General features: G+C 44.1%; 1 protein-coding gene across 1 annotated transcript; it reads left to right on the forward strand.

Moving 5' to 3' along the window:
* Positions 1-3,438: 3,438 nt before the first annotated feature.
* Positions 3,439-16,941, forward strand: T265_07680 (hypothetical protein; the record flags this gene model as incomplete). Its single annotated transcript, XM_009173259.1, has 3 exons — positions 3,439-3,594; positions 3,742-3,837; positions 16,867-16,941. The coding sequence occupies 3 exons, from the start codon at positions 3,439-3,441 to the stop codon at positions 16,939-16,941; spliced, it is 327 nt and encodes a 108-aa protein (XP_009171523.1).
* Positions 16,942-17,964: the final 1,023 nt, after the last annotated feature.

Consider the following 17,964-nt stretch of genomic DNA (forward strand, 5'->3'; position numbering starts at 1 on the left):
CCACTCCACATGAACGGATGTTCCGGTTTGAACGTCGGTCATCCTGTGGTTTATCTACACCAACTTGGCTCACTGTTCCAGGACCTGTTTTACTGAAGAGATTTGACCGTGCCTCAAAGTATGAGCCCGTCGTTGAGGAAGTCCAACTTATAAATTGCAATCCACATTACGCCCGTGTTCGTTTTCCCGGCGGGAAAGAAAGTATCCGTCCGCCATCTCGCTCCTTGTGGTGATCGCACACATGTCAACGATTTCACGCGTACCTCATCCAATGAAGACAATGGTGTTCATGCACCCCCTCTATCTGACTTGCACACGCCTCCGCTCAATAATATTGGAGACGATATCGATCATACTTCAGTCTCACCCCCGTGCCCGGGCAATGCACCTGCATCTCCAGATACATATGACCCTAGCATCTCTGATTTAGTCAGGCTCCAGTATCGTACACGGCCCTACAATCTAAGAAATCGAGAAGCCTAACCACACTCATTATTACTCATTAGATTTTTACAATCATTCACCCAATACCTGTACCCAATTTATCCCTCTCTATACGTAATCCAACGGCCAGGGTGAATGTGCTCACATTATCGTTCTGTATTAACCATGCCTTCGCCTTCATTTTCAGCTTATGTACGTCTATTCTTAGACAAGTAAAGCGCTATTCATTCTACGCCATTCATTCTTGTTCTCGCGCTCAATCAGAATCGATATTCTATTCGTAACAATAAGCAAAACCTATTTTACCGTCAAATGTTTGTTTTTCAAAAGCATTTTCCGATACAAACCAAAGATTTCATCGGTTGCAAACAGATCGGTACCCACCACAGGGATGATCAAACATACTGAGCGCACAGTGGTCATTTATCCAACGATCCTGTTGGTGAATTTTGGTTAACAAACAAGACGTTCCGAGATAGATTTTCGCGAAGCATCTCACGAGGGACGGCAAACTGCTTAACCTCCCTTAGCTAGTGCTTTCTGCCCTTCGAAAACTGATAATCTTCCGAACACACTTTCATACCTTTTACTTGTGATCTAAGAACTCCAATAATTTTGATATTCATACTTTGAGTCATGATATTCCGAATGTAAAGTTATTCCAGTTAACACCGAGACGTGAAGATATCTTTCCGGAATCAAAGTTTTCAAGGCGTGACGCTTGCGACAATGCTAATAAATTCCAATCTGCATCCTCTTTCCACATCTGTGTGACCAAGGAGTTAGTTCGAATTTTCATGTCAAACGGCCATAAACCGCAAATTCTGTAGTCCCTCTCCTCTCCACTTAAGCAAGTGATGAGTAAGTCCTTCATCGTTCTGCTAGTGAAAGATTTTCAAAGAGAGCAAAACCACACTGAGTTCGATGAACAACAACGACAACAGCAAAGACAAAGCCATTCGAATTTTCCGATGGCAAATCGGGATCTCAAAAGTCATTGCGACCCAAAAGTTCCAAGTTTACTGTCAAGAACAGGGGTTTCATACTTTCGTCCCGTCGAAATTTCACTGGTATCATTGTTCCTCTATTAAGGCATGCAGACGGAACGAGTAACATGCAATTTCACGTTAGAATGGCGTTGACCACTTGACAGGGGAATACCCTGGAACGCAGTGATGGAGAACACGCACCCTGTCATTACGGCGGAGTGAAAATACTGCTCCAGCTGTTAATATGAGGATTGCCTCGATGAATCCTTGTTCGTGTTTGTACCCGCTGGAGCAAAATCGCTTTGTCAGATGGGGGTTTCGTATCTGTATGGTACAGTTCTAACGCGTATGTCACACGCATTTAGAACAAGACTAAAAAGCATTATGCTTCGTTCCAATCAATGTACGCAAAGCACTACTGATTCCTGTGGGCACACTAGCTTCAGTTTAGGTTTCGTTGGGGCTGTTCGTCTTTTCCATTATCGTTCAGATAGGATTTAGCCTGAAAAGGGACGTTACTGATGGAAAAGATTTTGTCGCTACCTATGCAACTCTCCTTCAGAAGTCAAAATTTAACCAAAGAAGTCGATTGAGAGTGGATTTCACATTCCTCTGAGTTTCAAGAAATGATTGCGTAGGAAATACAGCAACGAGCGGACAGTAACAAATCATAGTCCGAAGAAGGAAGTAAATTCACAGTGGTAGACATACTTGCAAAAAATTTCGCCGGTATAAAAAGAAAAGTGCACGGTAGCGCCGAAAAATAACTAGAGAGTAATCTAAATCACACTCAGGTGTCCGGTCCGGCGCCTCGACATGTAAACTGCACCGCCCGAACTGTAAGTGAGAAACGGTAGCTTAGTTTTTGACGCTCTCCATTCACGGACCAAACTGAAGTGTAAACAAGGAGTTGCCTGGTTGCCGAACCAGAGCCATCTAATTACCTTAAATTTAACAAAGTTGCTGAATGGCATACATTCTTATCTAGCCGCATTTATGTGCGATTTGTACTAGGAAATTTTCACCCATCTCGATATCATAATTGCACTTGAGGTTCCGTAGTTTTCCAAAAATGATGGTTGAAATGGTACCGTACCTGCAGCGTGATTAAGCATTGTTTTATACTCTATCGTCCCGAATTCATCCAGCGTACCGTACAGCTTGATAAACTCATCCCAGCTGATGACGGAAGCAGCTCCGAAGTCAAATTCCGTTCTTTCCCCTGTGCGAAACACTCGGCAAAAATTTCGCATCCTCAGGCGGTTATGGTAATCGCCCGCACCTGAGATGGCAAAGACAAACGCAAACATACCCACATTTTTCTGCCCACTGCCGCTGTTTTCAACCTGCTCTCACTCTCTGGGACAGGCGAACACGCGCAGTAATCGGTTACGGCCCCTGGCTTCCCCGCTTTCGTGTAATGATGCAACTATTGAAGCAGCCAATCAATCAGCTGTTTTGCCTCAAAACGTCGAGCAGGCGCCTTCATCCTCATTTCTGGCCCACAATGTTGAATCGAATCAAAATGGGAACAGGTCTACGCTCACACTCTTCCGGAATGAATGGACACAAATGTCCTGAGGCTTTTCCGTCGCACGTCAAGCCCACTGTCCAAAGATCACTGAGAACAAAACGACCTGACGCGTAACAAACAACGTTGTCAGTAGTAAGAGAAAAAGTTTGCCGAATGCCCCCCCCCTTTCCCAATTAGCTGTGCATTCGGACCAAAAAGATGGAAAGGCAGAAGCGTGGAAAGGGGAAAAATAATCGGGCACATTTAACTTTAGACACTAATCATTTGAGTCTGTATGTTTGTATGGAATAAGAAATTCGACAATCGTTCGAATTCAGACGATTCAAATCTTGAACGAGAATCGATGTAGCAAAGTTTGTCTGGCCTAAAATTTAATGAACCCTTACTGTTTACAGGTCTACAGGAGAGACACATACCAATTACCACAAACTAACAGGAGAGCCAGTGCAGGTCACTACATTTTAAGTAAGTATGTCGAATCCTCTGGCTCAACTGATTGGTCGCACTAAATCAGCTGATACCGATGCGTCAGCCGATTTACAGAAGCTTACGAAAACACTTAACAATGGTGTTAGCTTGTGCGACATTTCTACACTGATGAGAACGTTGGGATGTCCCTCCTTCTATGTATGCCACCAGCACATTCTGTTATTTCAAAAAGGCGGTAGGAAACGAGTATGAATATTTTACGCAATCTCAATTCATCGTTGGACACCATAGTAACCTTTATTTTCGCCCTAAGTAACAGAAATTGTACATTTTTCTATCCATCAGCATCACAAACCTACACTGAATATGCTTCTCTATCATTTACGTATACAACATTATATGGCCCAGGGTCAGGTTACGTATCCGAAAGAGTACTCTAAAGTGAGTGTCAGGTGAACAATTCATTTGTGAGCAACAACTGTCTTATCTGATTAATCGATGGAAACTAATAAACCTGTGAAACCAGTAAACATTAGAGAGATTCAGCTATCACCGTCGCGTGCAGTTGCCAAACCAACAAGTAATCCGTATATGGGATGCTACGCTAGCTCACGCCGTTAGCCTCCAACTACGACAGCATCTCTGGTGAAATCGTGACTTACAACCGCACCTTAGATGGTACTATCGAGAATGTTGGACGCCTGTACTGTATCTGTAGTCGGAACGGAGATTACAGATGTAATAGGATTACTGATTGCATCGTTCAATGCACGCTCTATGGCCACAAGGCTTTAAAAAATCTATACTACTCTGCTTGTTTTGCAGTCGAAAACAGCACTCAACATCGCTATTGTGTTGCATCCATTTCATCGTTCGTTTGGAAGGATCTCAACCTAGAGTAACTGGTGACTTCTCATTCATGATGGGAAATCAGTTTGAATTTTTCGAGTCAAATCACAGATGTCTTTACCGTGAGTTTCCTTGTCCTGGGCCCAGTTACCTAGCTTCTGCTTCCTCAGAGTCCGTGGCGGCATTAAGTCTGCGTGCAATTCAGAGGGGGGCCTTGTCACAGGTCATTATCAAAACTCGCGTGCACAATTTCCTCTTCATTCCTGAAAACAAAACACAACTACTATCGAAACAAGATGAAGTCCTACCAACAAAAACCCGTGATAAGTTTCGGTTATTTAGCATGCAAACCAGGGCATGACAGAAGGCCATCAGTCAAACAGCTGGCTATATCACAACTGCCTGGGCCGTTGAATACATTGGCGTAGATGAAGTTTATCCGACCAATTTAGTTAAAAAGCAGATAGTCAGCAAGGTAGCCCCTTGTTAGGATAGCAACTATTGCCGGAGTGCAACAGGTGCGTTCAGATGACTGTTGTGCTGTCAGACGGTCGCTATGTGCAGGTAGGTCCAGATGGCAGATCAAGATGTACGATATGCACAGTAGGTCACAAGACGCCCTGAAGCCATAAAGATTTCTTGACTACTTGTGGTGAGGGCTGAAAGTGCTGAGCGGGTCTGTTTGCTGGGTAGAGTAGCTTGGTCTATTCCCGACAAATCTCTGCCCCAATATTTGCTTTCCTAATTCTTCCCGCCTGTGGGTACATAAATACAATATAGTTTGAAAAAAACATTTTGAACATAACAGCAGTTTGCTGCGCTAGTGTTATCACTTCTCAGATATCGCTCGCACGTGGAAGTCCGACTGGACACCAATATATTAAAGGTATCACTTAGTACTGATACAGTCCACCAAAAGACCGATTATTTTCCATACACCTATCAAGGTTGAGAAGAAAAGATTCCATTTTGGCAGTATATCAATAATCACCTGCCCTCATTTGATAAACTATATCAGAGGTAGTGCACGAAGATCATTTCGTTTTTGGGATCAATGAATGTCCAACCGTGATGAGTGTACTACCCAAAATGTTCTAACAAGAATGAACGTATTCATTCTGATGATGTCAGAACATGAAACTCACCCAAAGAACAATCATTACTAAATTTTGGACAGTGCTTAACCAAGTGCACCAGGACAACAACAGTTCAATCAGTCTTTCTAGTTGAAACTAAAAGGGACAACTGCACTGTTTCATGTGATTCCAGAGAACACGGTGCCAACTTATTGGTGACAATGGTCAGAATATTCCGTTGCATCAACTTGTTTCCAGAATAACTGTAGAAGTCCGAATGATCGGAAGAATAGACAGACACAAAATTCTAAACAAAAACAAGGGCACGTAATCTGACTCTCAGTTAAGGTTATTGGACTAAGACCCAGCTGACAGCATCTTGAAAATCGATATCCGGATATTCGTGTGGCATCGAAGCCACCTCTGTTCATGCTGATGATCATGACCCTCTCTGAGTGGATGCGTGCAAGACATTGTACATTGCGCAATAATAGGCCAGTTGATTCACAGACTTTAGGGACCGGTTCGCCGACCCAGTCACTTGACGCCATGGATGCTATGCAACTGTGCAACACTCTGGTCTACAAACAAAACGCAGACCACGAACATCTGTGCTATGATTTACTAGTGTTAGGTGCACATCTTTGGATGGTGCAGCATGTGATGTGCTACCATGGTGCGGCGGTTGTTCCGTAATTGTGTTGGTACTTGTTAGTTAGCAGGTGAAAAACTGTTTCAAAACAAAAAAACGGCGCCAAAGATTGACCGCTTATTCCACACAAGTATTGTGATGGCTCCATTGTAGATTCGAACTGGTTCAACTAGCGCAATAGAAGCTTCACGAGACGAGCCGGAAGAATAGCACTCAAATGGTTTGATTCGCTCATATGTGAATTGACTATAAAGGGGATTGGCTTACCATGGGTAAACTTTTTTTCAGTCAACTGCAATCAGAGTGTGCAGTATGTTACGTGATTGCTGTCACTAAGTTCTGGCTTCAAAATAGTCTTTAAAAAAAGCTATCTGATTCCACATCGACTCCACGGTTCAGCTATGACAGAATTTTACTACACAGCTGCTATGAAAGCTGAGTAATCCATGAATGCGAACGTCGTAGCAGGGAGAGTAACCACCAGGTCGGCAGTTCATTGCTGTTAAACCAACTAACTAAAAATCGATAAACCGGTTCAAATGTATGTGGGATTTCCATTCACGTAGCAATCGCTACTGACGCTTTCGAAGTGTGCCATCTTCCTCCATTGGGTTTCGTGTTCTCATCGAGTATCCAATGTATCTCAGGGTCCTGCTGATCACTGCGACATCGGACTGCTTTGTGTGCATAGTTATTCGACTACCGATACAATATGGGACCGTGCCATGATATACCTTGGCGGAAGAGACACCGAACCAGCGTGCCTGTTCGATTCCGGAATTCATCTACTGATACTCCCACCAGTGGTACTTATCTCCGGATAACCCGATTTGCCTGCAACCAACGGCTTCTGTCTTCTACTTGTGTGATAACTTGTGGAAGCGGCTGCGACCCTACCGAATACGCTGTCGGGTTGCCCAAGGTCACCATCAATACTTTTGGGCCGGGAACTTTCAACCTGCCCCCTGAGCTAACGAATGTTTAGTTGAAATCCGAACTGGTCGGCTGTTTATTTCTCCTAAGCATCCATTCTAGGAGAATACTTATCGGTGAATTAAAACTCTGGGAACGATAGCTCTTGGTCTCACAGGCAAAGTAATCAGCCATCTGTTTAGGTACTTCTTCCCACACTCAGTTCGCTTGGTTGCTTCAGAAGGAACTGTTTAGAATCAGCTATTATGTGAGGAAAGCCCTTTCCTTAGCCCTACAATACCTACTCTCTCGACCTGTAACTCATCCGTATCGACCGCAAACATGTTTTCGTCTGATTCGCTGTTGCTTTCGCATTTTGTTACATCTGTCAGCCAGTCCGTTGCATGACACATGTGCGTAATTGTCCCCATATGTGAACACAAGAGTGGCGGGTATACTGTATACTTTTACATACACCAACCACTCACTGGTCAAAAAATTTTGTAACAGTTCCTGTTCAGTCTCCACTAGGCTAAACTCATTGCGCGGAGATACCGGGCCAGAAACAGACATCGTATTTTTGTTAGATATGTAGTATTCAACCCACCCAGGGGAATGCTTGTTGACCTTTTATTTGCATTATTTGGATCCTATCCTTACTGGTTATATGGCATTTCTTGTTGCTTTCCTGTACACTAACTTCCGAGTCCTATTTTTCAGTGTGTTCAAAACATGTTTCATACCGTTTTAGGCTTTGTCGGCACAATCATAGACCGGTGAAAGTGAGGCGTATTGTAAAATCACCGGTCACCCCTAGAGTGCGTGTGACGAATGTTATCGACTTATCGATTACATTTTCCCCGGGACTACAAAGGCTGTGTGTTTGAGGCTCAAACAAGTTGTCAGGTCTAAACACGTACGCAAACCCCCGAAAAGGGCTACCACAGTGCCCTCTCTATTCGTCGTCACGCCTCTAGCCTCCGAGCTAAACAAGACTTCTAGTACTGACAGTTAGGGAAACCTGAAGAACGATAAATTAGCTGGATTGAAAAGACTCTGCACAATGTCATACATTCTGACCACTGTTTTTTGATCAGTTGAAGGTGCATAGCCCCACCAATGGGCCGTTCGGCTTGTTAGCCTAATTCGACTTTGTCACACCGTGTTAGGTTGTTTACCCGCCGATACTTGCTAGTCGGGTCTCCGTCCTTTATCGTTTTCATCGTTAGCTGTGCCGTCCGATGAATTTATCACGCACAGTGCCAAAGAACTACTTATTATTACTAAGTATTATTAAGTTATTATCAAGTTCAGTACAAGTGAATTCATCTGTTCCATCCATATCGGGGTGAGTAACAACCATTCTAACTCAATTATTGCTACTTGTGAGTAGTCTTGTTCTGAGAGAAGGATTGATACTTGAAGATAAACGGTAAGAAGTGAACGATTAGCAGTAGGATAGGTAAAAACACTTAGCCACGAGTTTCTTTACCAAGTCGGTGGTTGCATAAGGCGAAGTGGACCTGTCAAGCAAACCTGACGATAAGCAGATGCCTGGGTTATGAATGAAACAAGCAGAGTAAATTTCGATGAAATACACTTTTTTGCGAATTCTAATACATTCTACCGTGTTGGATCAAGTTGGCAGGACTTGTTCAATGATATTTCAGGGAGGTGGGGTTGTGCTATAAAGAGAAACGAGATGATTTATCACTAAGTATCTCAGCCCTCAATTAATACAAGAACGATGTGTTTCAGTAAAAAAAGATAAGCTAAACGTCAGTGAAGTGAAGAAGCTTTGGACAATCTTACGGTTTCCGCGTTTCACACACACACACACACACACACAGGGTATAACAGTGCCGGCATTGGCTTAGGTGGTCAAAAGCAAAACTGAGGTAGTACTGTAGCACAACAGACAACCTCTCTCTTTTGTATGGCACTCTGCTGTTCTGTTGAAGGAAACTCAGCACGAACATTCAAAAGGTTGATCAAAGCCCAACCACAAGCTGGTGATGGCCTCCACCCCTCACGACGACCCACTGCCTTGGAGCTACCGAGTTTAGTGTACTCAAGAAACTCTTGGTTCTGGCAGAAAAGCATCGCAAGTGCAAACGACAGAAGTGTAAGGCCCGCATCAGAGAAAAAAAACTTTGAGTTGTCTTTTTGTTCGATCGGAAGAACGCTCGAAAGCTAACTCATTGCGTAGCGACAAAATAAACGNCGGTTCTATAGCGTTTAGTGTGTGTGTGTATGACATGTCTACCTGGATGAGAACGAGAGATCCAAAGAAAAACAAAAATGAAGAGCATGATGACTTCGACGGCAATCGTAACAGAGTTCCAAAAGATAGCGCAGACTAGTGATTTTGCCTGTGTGTGTGTGTGTGTGTATGGGTATGTGCATTACGGAAATGCCCCGCACGCCATTACGGAGAGTGCATCCGGAGGAGAATCTGGTCCAGCTTCGGTACAATGTGAACAGTACAATATGCCATGATTAGCATCGGCAATTAGGGCAGCCGAAATGGCTTTGACAAGTGTGAGTGGACAACAACAGAGAGGAAGAATGGGTTCGGAGAAAGAACACCGATGTGTCAGGATGTTTTGTACGGGAGGGTGCGGTGTCCTCTCCCTCGCCGTTTGTACCTGTGCCCGCGGCGTTGACAACTGAGAAACGCGTGTCAGTTGGGGAACGATTGAGCTATAACTCATTAAACGAAACTACGGAACCAAGTGAATCTACATTGCCCCCCCGCCAAACACATACTCTCTCTCTCTCTCTGGTCGGCCGCCGAAAGTAGACGGGCCAGACCCAAAGAGTAAGAATAGAGTAGCAGTCGGATGACAAGCACATTCTTGCCTACTCATGCTAGTAGGCGTGTGTGCATACCTGTATGTGCATGAGGCACGCGTGTGAAAGCATGAATTATGCAAACGTTGACAAGGGAAAATTGATGAGGCGCAAACTTGCTTTCCCGCTGCATCAATATTCGCGGTTCTCAGTGCAAACAGAGTAGACTACCAAACGATCGGTCGTGTTTCAGGTGGATGAAAGTTACCAGTCGCCGCTGACCCATACACTCCGCTTGAGTAATTGTCAGCCATAACACGCAGAGATTCGGCCGGATAAACGCACATTCTTCAGCGCCCACCAATCTGCGAAACGTCCCGACTCCGGAGAGTATGGATGCCCGTATGCTGATTAAGTGTTCACATTCGCCTGTAAATACACAGAGTTTTGTGGATGCAATACTGAATTCACATCGATTAAGCGGAAAACTCTGGAGGCCACTTGAAACCTTTCCAGCCACACAGCCTGCCCCGGCAAGACGGATGCCGCAGGGTTGTGCCCTGTGCAACGCTGAATTGTTTTAGGTGGAAGGAAACTGCTCTGCCTAGTTCTTGTGAATTCACACTCTTTAGGGGACGAGAAGGACGAAACCGTTCGTGAACTATCGAAGAGTTTTTAACAACTATATAGGAATGCATGTGAGGCCGTTTGTATGACATTCGTTCTTTGCCTCTCAGACTGTCAGTACATATGAACAGTCGCTGCTCATGGAGAGATGTTTGTCGTTGAATGGACTGGCAAAGTCCTGAGACTTGATTCATTCCAAGGCTTTGCATGCATCACTGGCAGATGTAATCACACGGCTCATTTCACTAATCCATAACCTTGCGACGTGATCCGGTTCTGGTAACAGGTAGCTCCGCTCTTCTACTCTGAAGAGAAGTTAAGACTGACTTGTTGTGTTGACCAGATTGGTTCCAGATATCCGGAACGAAGTTTCTAGGTATTCCGATACCCGTTAGTTCAGACGCTGAGCAACTAGTACGCCGGAATTTATCAAATCCATTCGATAAACTCTATAATAGCAGCCAGTAGGCATGGGCGCATGAGAGTGGCAGCTGTTGAATAACCGTTCGGTAACTAATGACTTAGTGGATGCCACTTGGGTACGCTTTCGCAAGTCATTTGAATTCCGATTGTCTATCAAGGAGGCTCAGACATACAGGCTGTGTTTGACATATCGGACTGAGAACGGATCATCCAGACTAACCATCCAGTTTGGTTAGGGACAAATATGCGTCTCATCCTTCCGGAAGCAATGTTACTGTTATTGTTCGTTTTGTTTTGTCCTGTTCTGTTCTGTTTGCCGAACTTAACAAGTCCTGTAGAGATTCGAAATTTATACACAGAAGGTGACGGGTGGAGGGTAGTACTGACGGTGGGCGTACTGCAAAACAATGGTTGGATGCGGATGAATCGATGACGAGTGTGACTGGAGAGGAAAATGTCGACGAGCCCCGTCCTCAGGCCTACTTTTGCCATTCTACCACCCGTCTAGGTGTGTTTTTGTGTGGTGCAGACTGCTGGCATTGCGTGCTAACAAATCCATCTATCTAACTTTTTTGACGGTTACAAAGACATACGTTTAATTAAACAATTTTGACAGTTCAGAGAAAAACCACCGAACTTTGGAGGCATGGGTGCAGTGGGCGAAACATTGTGGGGAGGTGCGTCGTTCAAGTAAGTCAAACTGGCAACAAAAACATCGTTTCACAGTGTTGGTAGTCTGCTTGTTTGTGAGGATGGTAAGGAATGGCCACAGAGATGCACCGAATGCACTGACTGTTTGGACCTCACAACGCCTTAGTCATCAAACTCTGTGCCTACCATGTATATATATAGATGCTACGGTCTCTGAACAGGATGAATGACTCAGCTTACTGGGGGCGTTTGACACTCCGAAGGGAGGAAGTGTAAACTAGCGAGCGCGAGTAAAAGAGGAACAGGCAAAGACCGAACATGAGAGGGACGGTGGTGATCGTGCAACGAACACAAATATTTATTCAGCCTTGCTGTTGGATGGACACACGCAAGCTTACTGACGGTTGAATCGGCCATATTAACATTTGTATGACTAGTTATTCAGTTAGTTAGTTGGCTAGCTAGCATAGCTTTGCGCACCTGCACACGTATTCCTATGGTCTACCTATGGTCTAAATAGGTTTAAGTTGTACTTGGGTGAAAGAATTTCCCAACCACCTATCCTTTGACTCGTAATTAGGCGACTTGGACCGGGAAAGGCCAAACAAACTGATAGACAGTCCCGTTCACGTGAATGGTTGATGAACTTAAGTGGAAATTCCGGTTGTGAAGAGGTAGCAACAACACTGGGGTAAAAAGTAGGTTGCACATAACAGATAAGTTGAAAGCAAGCCGAAACACGGAAAAAAATCCGGGCTGACCAAGCTTAGGGGGGGGGGTTGGCCTTGAAACCAACAGACGTATATCTGAATGTTTCTTAATGGTTTTGGTCAAATTCTTGGTTGAAGTTGTGGTTGGCTTAGTAATTTACCGGGAGAAGATCCTTCCGCAGAACGCCCGCCCTGAAGATTCAACGAGCCATACCATGCCAACCGAAACACATGTTCCGATACACCTATAAAGAGGTTGACTACCCTCATTTTAATCTTGACCGCCTCTCTCGTGGAAGTATTACATATGTGGGATAATGCTGTGTCATCAAAGGAAAGCAGAAAACCAGGTGGATCCTACTGAAAACGCTAAGATTGTCCTATTTGATGGCTGAATAGAGGTACAAACACATTTGTATGAAAAGAGGACCTCTCATCTATAGCAAATAGGTGATCGGAAAGCACCTAAAGATTCATTGTTAAGTGCAGCAAGTATTTCTGAGTAGGGAAACAGTAGTTACACGAGACTAATAGACCAGGTGCAGTAACCGTTGTATGGTTATCTTGCCGACATATTCATGTCTGCTATTCTCTGGTCTAAGTACAATCACTGGATATCAAGGGGGAATAGTCACATGTCTCACAGAGGGTCTCATATCTCTCCGGGTGTTCCACCATGAGGAACACAAAAGCAAACCTCGAACTCGAGGATGGCTGAAGTTACGCTGTTGTCATAACCCTCGAGTAAGTTGGAAAAGACTAATCCGGGAAGAAAACTGACACTTGAGAGTGCAAGGTCATTCGAACGAACATGGTGAGAAAACGAGAACTACCGGAATATCTACTCATTTCGAAATGACCTGAATATAGGCAATGTTGTCGTCTAAAATGAAAATCAGTCAGTTACAGGAGCACACAAAATGTTGCCTAAACGTAGTCCCTACTGAAGTGTGGGTTCCGTCCTAGTTTTAGAGAGTCTTATCGTCGCATTCCTACTACCGTATTTCGCAATGCAAGCCTCACTTTCCTCTTCGAGAGAGGACATCGAATCGGGTTAAATAATAGCAAGACAGAGGTGCACCGAAATTCTGCCCGAACTTGAAACGTCGTTTGATTCTGTCCCCACCAACCATTCGAACAACACTTGTTAAAACTAGTAACTATCACGTGAAAATGCTAGGCGACCACCACATGACGAACAGTGTTTAAGAGGAAGAAAGCCAAGTATAGTGTGCATTGGTACGTAACATTTATAGAACAGTAAGAATTTGAATATAAAACCACTGTCCATCTTGGTTTTTTGAGGATAAACAGATGTGAAACAGCACAGAGGTCACGTGTTCATTGGCATGTGCCCCGTTGTTAATTCCATTCGGATTTGTCATTTTCTTTGAGACGAGTTTTTCCTATACCTTTTGGTAGTTGACCTAGGTAAAGGCATTCTTCAGGGAATAGACCCGTCAGTAGGAGTTGATCTCTCTAGAAATATTAAAGCTCGTAGAAAGCTAAGAGAACTGTGACCCCCCCCCCCGTAGTGTGGCTTTTCTTGTCAGAGTAGTACACGTCTAAAAGACAACCAATGTTATCCGTCCAATCGGCCGTGGAGACACCAATTATCATTCCTTCGTTGTGCTATCCTTCTCATTAGGTTCAATGTAAGTAGATCCATGTGAACCGTTCCATCAACCATCCAAGAGCTACTCTGGTAGTCGCTTTCGAATCGTTGTGGGAAACAACTTAAAACTTGAACGTCCCTAGGTGTGCGATTGCTTCCCAAAATTTTGCAAACAGTGGGAACGATTACGCATTTATGCCGCAATCTACACGACGGAAAATGTGATGTTTGCTGCTCGCAACTTAGGGTTTGAGCTTCATTCTTATCGTTACCTAAAAGAACCATACAGTTGGCGGTTTTAGCTGCAACACCACTGCCATCATATCTTCATTCAATTTTTCCGTGTATGAACTAGTACCCTGGTAACTTTGGTGCATAATCACAAAATCGGAAGGTTCAGTCCCTCATTTGCACCTCCCACCCTAAAGCAGACAAAGAACCAGTTCTTTAGAATCAACTGCAGACCAGAGCGATGAAACGAAGCAAACTGGACACTGGAAACGACAAACATCGTGACCTTTCATATACCCACCNTTGAACGTCCCTAGGTGTGCGATTGCTTCCCAAAATTTTGCAAACAGTGGGAACGATTCCGCATTTATGCCGCAATCTACACGACGGAAAATGTGATGTTTGCTGCTCGCAACTTAGGGTTTGAGCTTCATTCTTATCGTTACCTAAAAGAACCATACAGTTGGCGGTTTTAGCTGCAACACCACTGCCATCATATCTTCATTCAATTTTTCCGTGTATGAACTAGTACCCTGGTAACTTTGGTGCATAATCACAAAATCGGAAGGTTCAGTCCCTCATTTGCACCTCCCACCCTAAAGCAGACAAAGAACCAGTTCTTTAGAATCAACTGCAGACCAGAGCGATGAAACGAAGCAAACTGGACACTGGAAACGACAAACATCGTGACCTTTCATATACCCACCCGACCTAGTCAAGAAAAATCATTTCTCTAGAGCTAAACTTATTGTGTACTTTGCAGTATGTGTTCACATTGTGCAGCACATTTGTACAACACTAACAAAATAAAAGTAGCAAGCTAGATCATTTTCACTTGCCACTTGTGAGCGATTTTCGTATTATGAGAAAACAGTTTTGGGTCAGTAAAACTCAAACACTGTCTTTGCCTACCGGGTCAAAACCAAAGACAGCGAGGCTCCTGAGCAAATGTGATAGTTACTGGATCGAAATTCGTCTTTGTGTTTAAGCCAGGCTTAATGTTTTAACGGACCAGAGTCAGAAATTCCACACTATATAAATACTTCACACATCTCAGATACTAAGTCAGGAGAGTGGTGCTACAAGGAACATAAAAAAGGTCCGGCAGCCACCGGCAGTGCTACCTTCTTTGTTTCTCGTGTTCACATAGTAAATGACGTAACCCTGAATAGAACTGTGATGGAAAATTTCTGAAAATAAGGAGGAACTAGACCTCTGAAAGACCAAGGAAAACCATTAGGTGAATATCCACATAGGACCTCAGAGATGAACACATGAACTCATCGACTTCCTACGGCTCTCTGAGGTGGAGATGATTAAAAAAAACATGTTTACGTTTCTGAGATACATTAGGACGAAAATGACCTCATCGGAGCACTGTCATCTCACTGTTAATCAGTGGTCTTTGTCTGGAAGTGAACTTTGTATGGGGGGAGAATAGATTTCCACACAAACGGAGAGCTTGCCCTACTTTAGTCCATGCGATGCGGTAACTCACTTTGCCTCAAGTAAATGAAAACTCAGTCGTTTCTACGAACCGACTGCAGGGTCAGACTGATCTCTACCGAGTACCATATAAATGAATTCAACCTCCTCCTGAAGGGAATTTTATTCACGAGTTGTGTTGTGAAATCCTAGTCACTACTGCTCCAGAGAGATGAAATCGATCAGAAAAGTGGCTGTGTTATGCCATCAGTTTTAAACAGTTAAACAGGAGCCATAGGGACTCGATATGAAAAAAACGACCCGTCCCACCAACATAGTAGTGTTTGGAGTCGTTCGCTAAGCTCTGATAAGATATCCCATCTAGCCCTAACTGACATATCTTTCAAATTCTCTTCAGTAGCCGAACAACTGTAATCCTGAAATATAAGTGTCACGCGCACCGTAAGGTGAAGTGACAACGATGGTGTAGATGCGTTGGTGTGTAGTAGCTCTTGGAAGGATATGTTCAGTTCAAGTTTCATAACCGATTCCAATTGCTGACAGCATGACATCATAAGCCAGATGAAAACGTCATAAATTATCGTCGCCTGATTGGGAACGACAGATATGGTACCAGGGGTGTGCAGTTAACGGAAATTGGATAAACATAACGAGATGGTCCGATTCCTCTCTGAAAATACACTCCAGAGAAAATGAAGTTACGCAAACATGAGAAAATGGTTAGCGCCCATGGAACGACATTTTGCACAATAAACTGAGGTTACTGAATTGTGTTAGTGTCATTTTCATATTCTGTTTTACTGAGGTGATTAGTGGAGGCACAAGACAATCTTAGTCTGATCTTTTCAGGGAAGTTTTTCACCAATTCAATAAAAATTTTCTTGTGAGATTAAAAGTAATTCCTTGAAAGCAGTGGTGTTTACATGGAGGACCTCAGAGAGGTGGATATGAATGTCTCCCATACACCCAATCTCCATCCCATATGAACAACCAATTCGGAAATCAAGAAGCGGAATGTAGATCCGACGTAGCACAAACAGACCGCGGGAAGCAGAGCAACTGCCACACATCACTTATGGCGACTATTGTGGTCTGATATCCGATGCATTTGCGTTCAGTGGTCAAGCCACAATTTAAAAAAGTACAGCTGTTCTGTCAGACTGACTTTCTCGGGCTGTGTTGTCTACCAAATTTGGAGAAAAAACAGCCAAAACTCTAGTCTATCGGATGTGGAAAACCCGACATCCTCGGGGTAGTCCTAGGTCTCCACTTTACGGTTTAACTGTTAGGTTCGCTCGCACAACACAAGGCACAGGAAAACATAAACATGTCTATCTACCCGGCCAACGTGTGCACACGTGCGCACGTGTCTATCGGGTCACGTATATGTGCTGCTGAGGTCAGCTGTACATCTAGTCTTGATGTCAAATTAGCGGTTAGATGTGTCTGAAGTGACACTTTGTTGGTCATTTCTAACCTATTCAGCCATTTCCTATGACCATCGGCAAATGGACAGGGTGCATGCAGTTGTTCCTCTCCAAAAAAGCAACTGGTGGATAGTCTCTTCACTAACTTCACTGTTATGCAAGCAGGTAGTTGTTCAAGTATAACCACGAAACTGGGGCTCTGGCCGAGTTGTTCTCAGTTGACTTTCAGAATGGGCGGACAAGTTGGCTCAACATTCCCATCGTCAACGACCAATTTCTCATTGAAGAGAACCCCCTAAGCAGGCAAAGAAAAATATTGAAACATATTTTCTGATTGGCACTGACGCGCTAGAAGGACTTCTGTTGAATCAGCAGTGAACGGCAGACAAAAGTCCGCAGACCTCCTGCAACCGTTTGGAGCCCATCTGGTGGTTCGAGTACATGGAAACCCAACTAGGCATTGCCGTGGGTCACGATGAGTCCAGTATGCATTTGGATTTGGTTCTAAGATTACCGACTGATTCGATCCATCCGGTGTTTGGAGTTCCGTTGTTAGATCAAATGTTTACTGCACCTTTACCTCGAATACTGTCTGGTTGTCTGATTCGTCCCCGTATGAGCCATCAGCTCTGACTACCCGTTTCAGAACGCCGCTGACGGGAACGAATCGCAGTATCTGCTTACCATCATTTACGCGACGGGTTGTCAATGGACACGTTAAAGCACTTTGCCTTGCAATCGAGCATACAAACTCATGTTCTACCCAGAAATTTGCGCACTGACATTGAGCAAGCTGCTATGTGCATCGGAGATCGTATCTACCACGACGGTAGGTGCATTTGTGTGTGCGCGTCGTAACGAACTAGAACAGCACAACGCGGTGATAGACACGAACAAAAAATAATGACAGAACGCCGTGAGTGACCGTGGACTAAGGTACATTCATTCGTCCCACTATCTTCCTCCCCTCCCACCCCTCCAGTACCGGCAACAAACGCTGACGTTTCTCTGCCACGAAACAACTTAGGCCTGATCACCTACGCGGCAGCAAAAGCGAAAATGGATATTGTGTGTGCGTGTGTGTGTGTATGCACAAACAGATAAATGCGCTCACCAATGCGAACAAAGACAAAAACCAATATGCCCTTTCACAAAC

The sequence above is a fragment of the Opisthorchis viverrini genome (genome assembly GCF_000715545.1).
Source record: "Opisthorchis viverrini unplaced genomic scaffold opera_v5_180, whole genome shotgun sequence".
In the NCBI taxonomy this organism is placed as follows: domain Eukaryota; kingdom Metazoa; phylum Platyhelminthes; class Trematoda; order Opisthorchiida; family Opisthorchiidae; genus Opisthorchis; species Opisthorchis viverrini.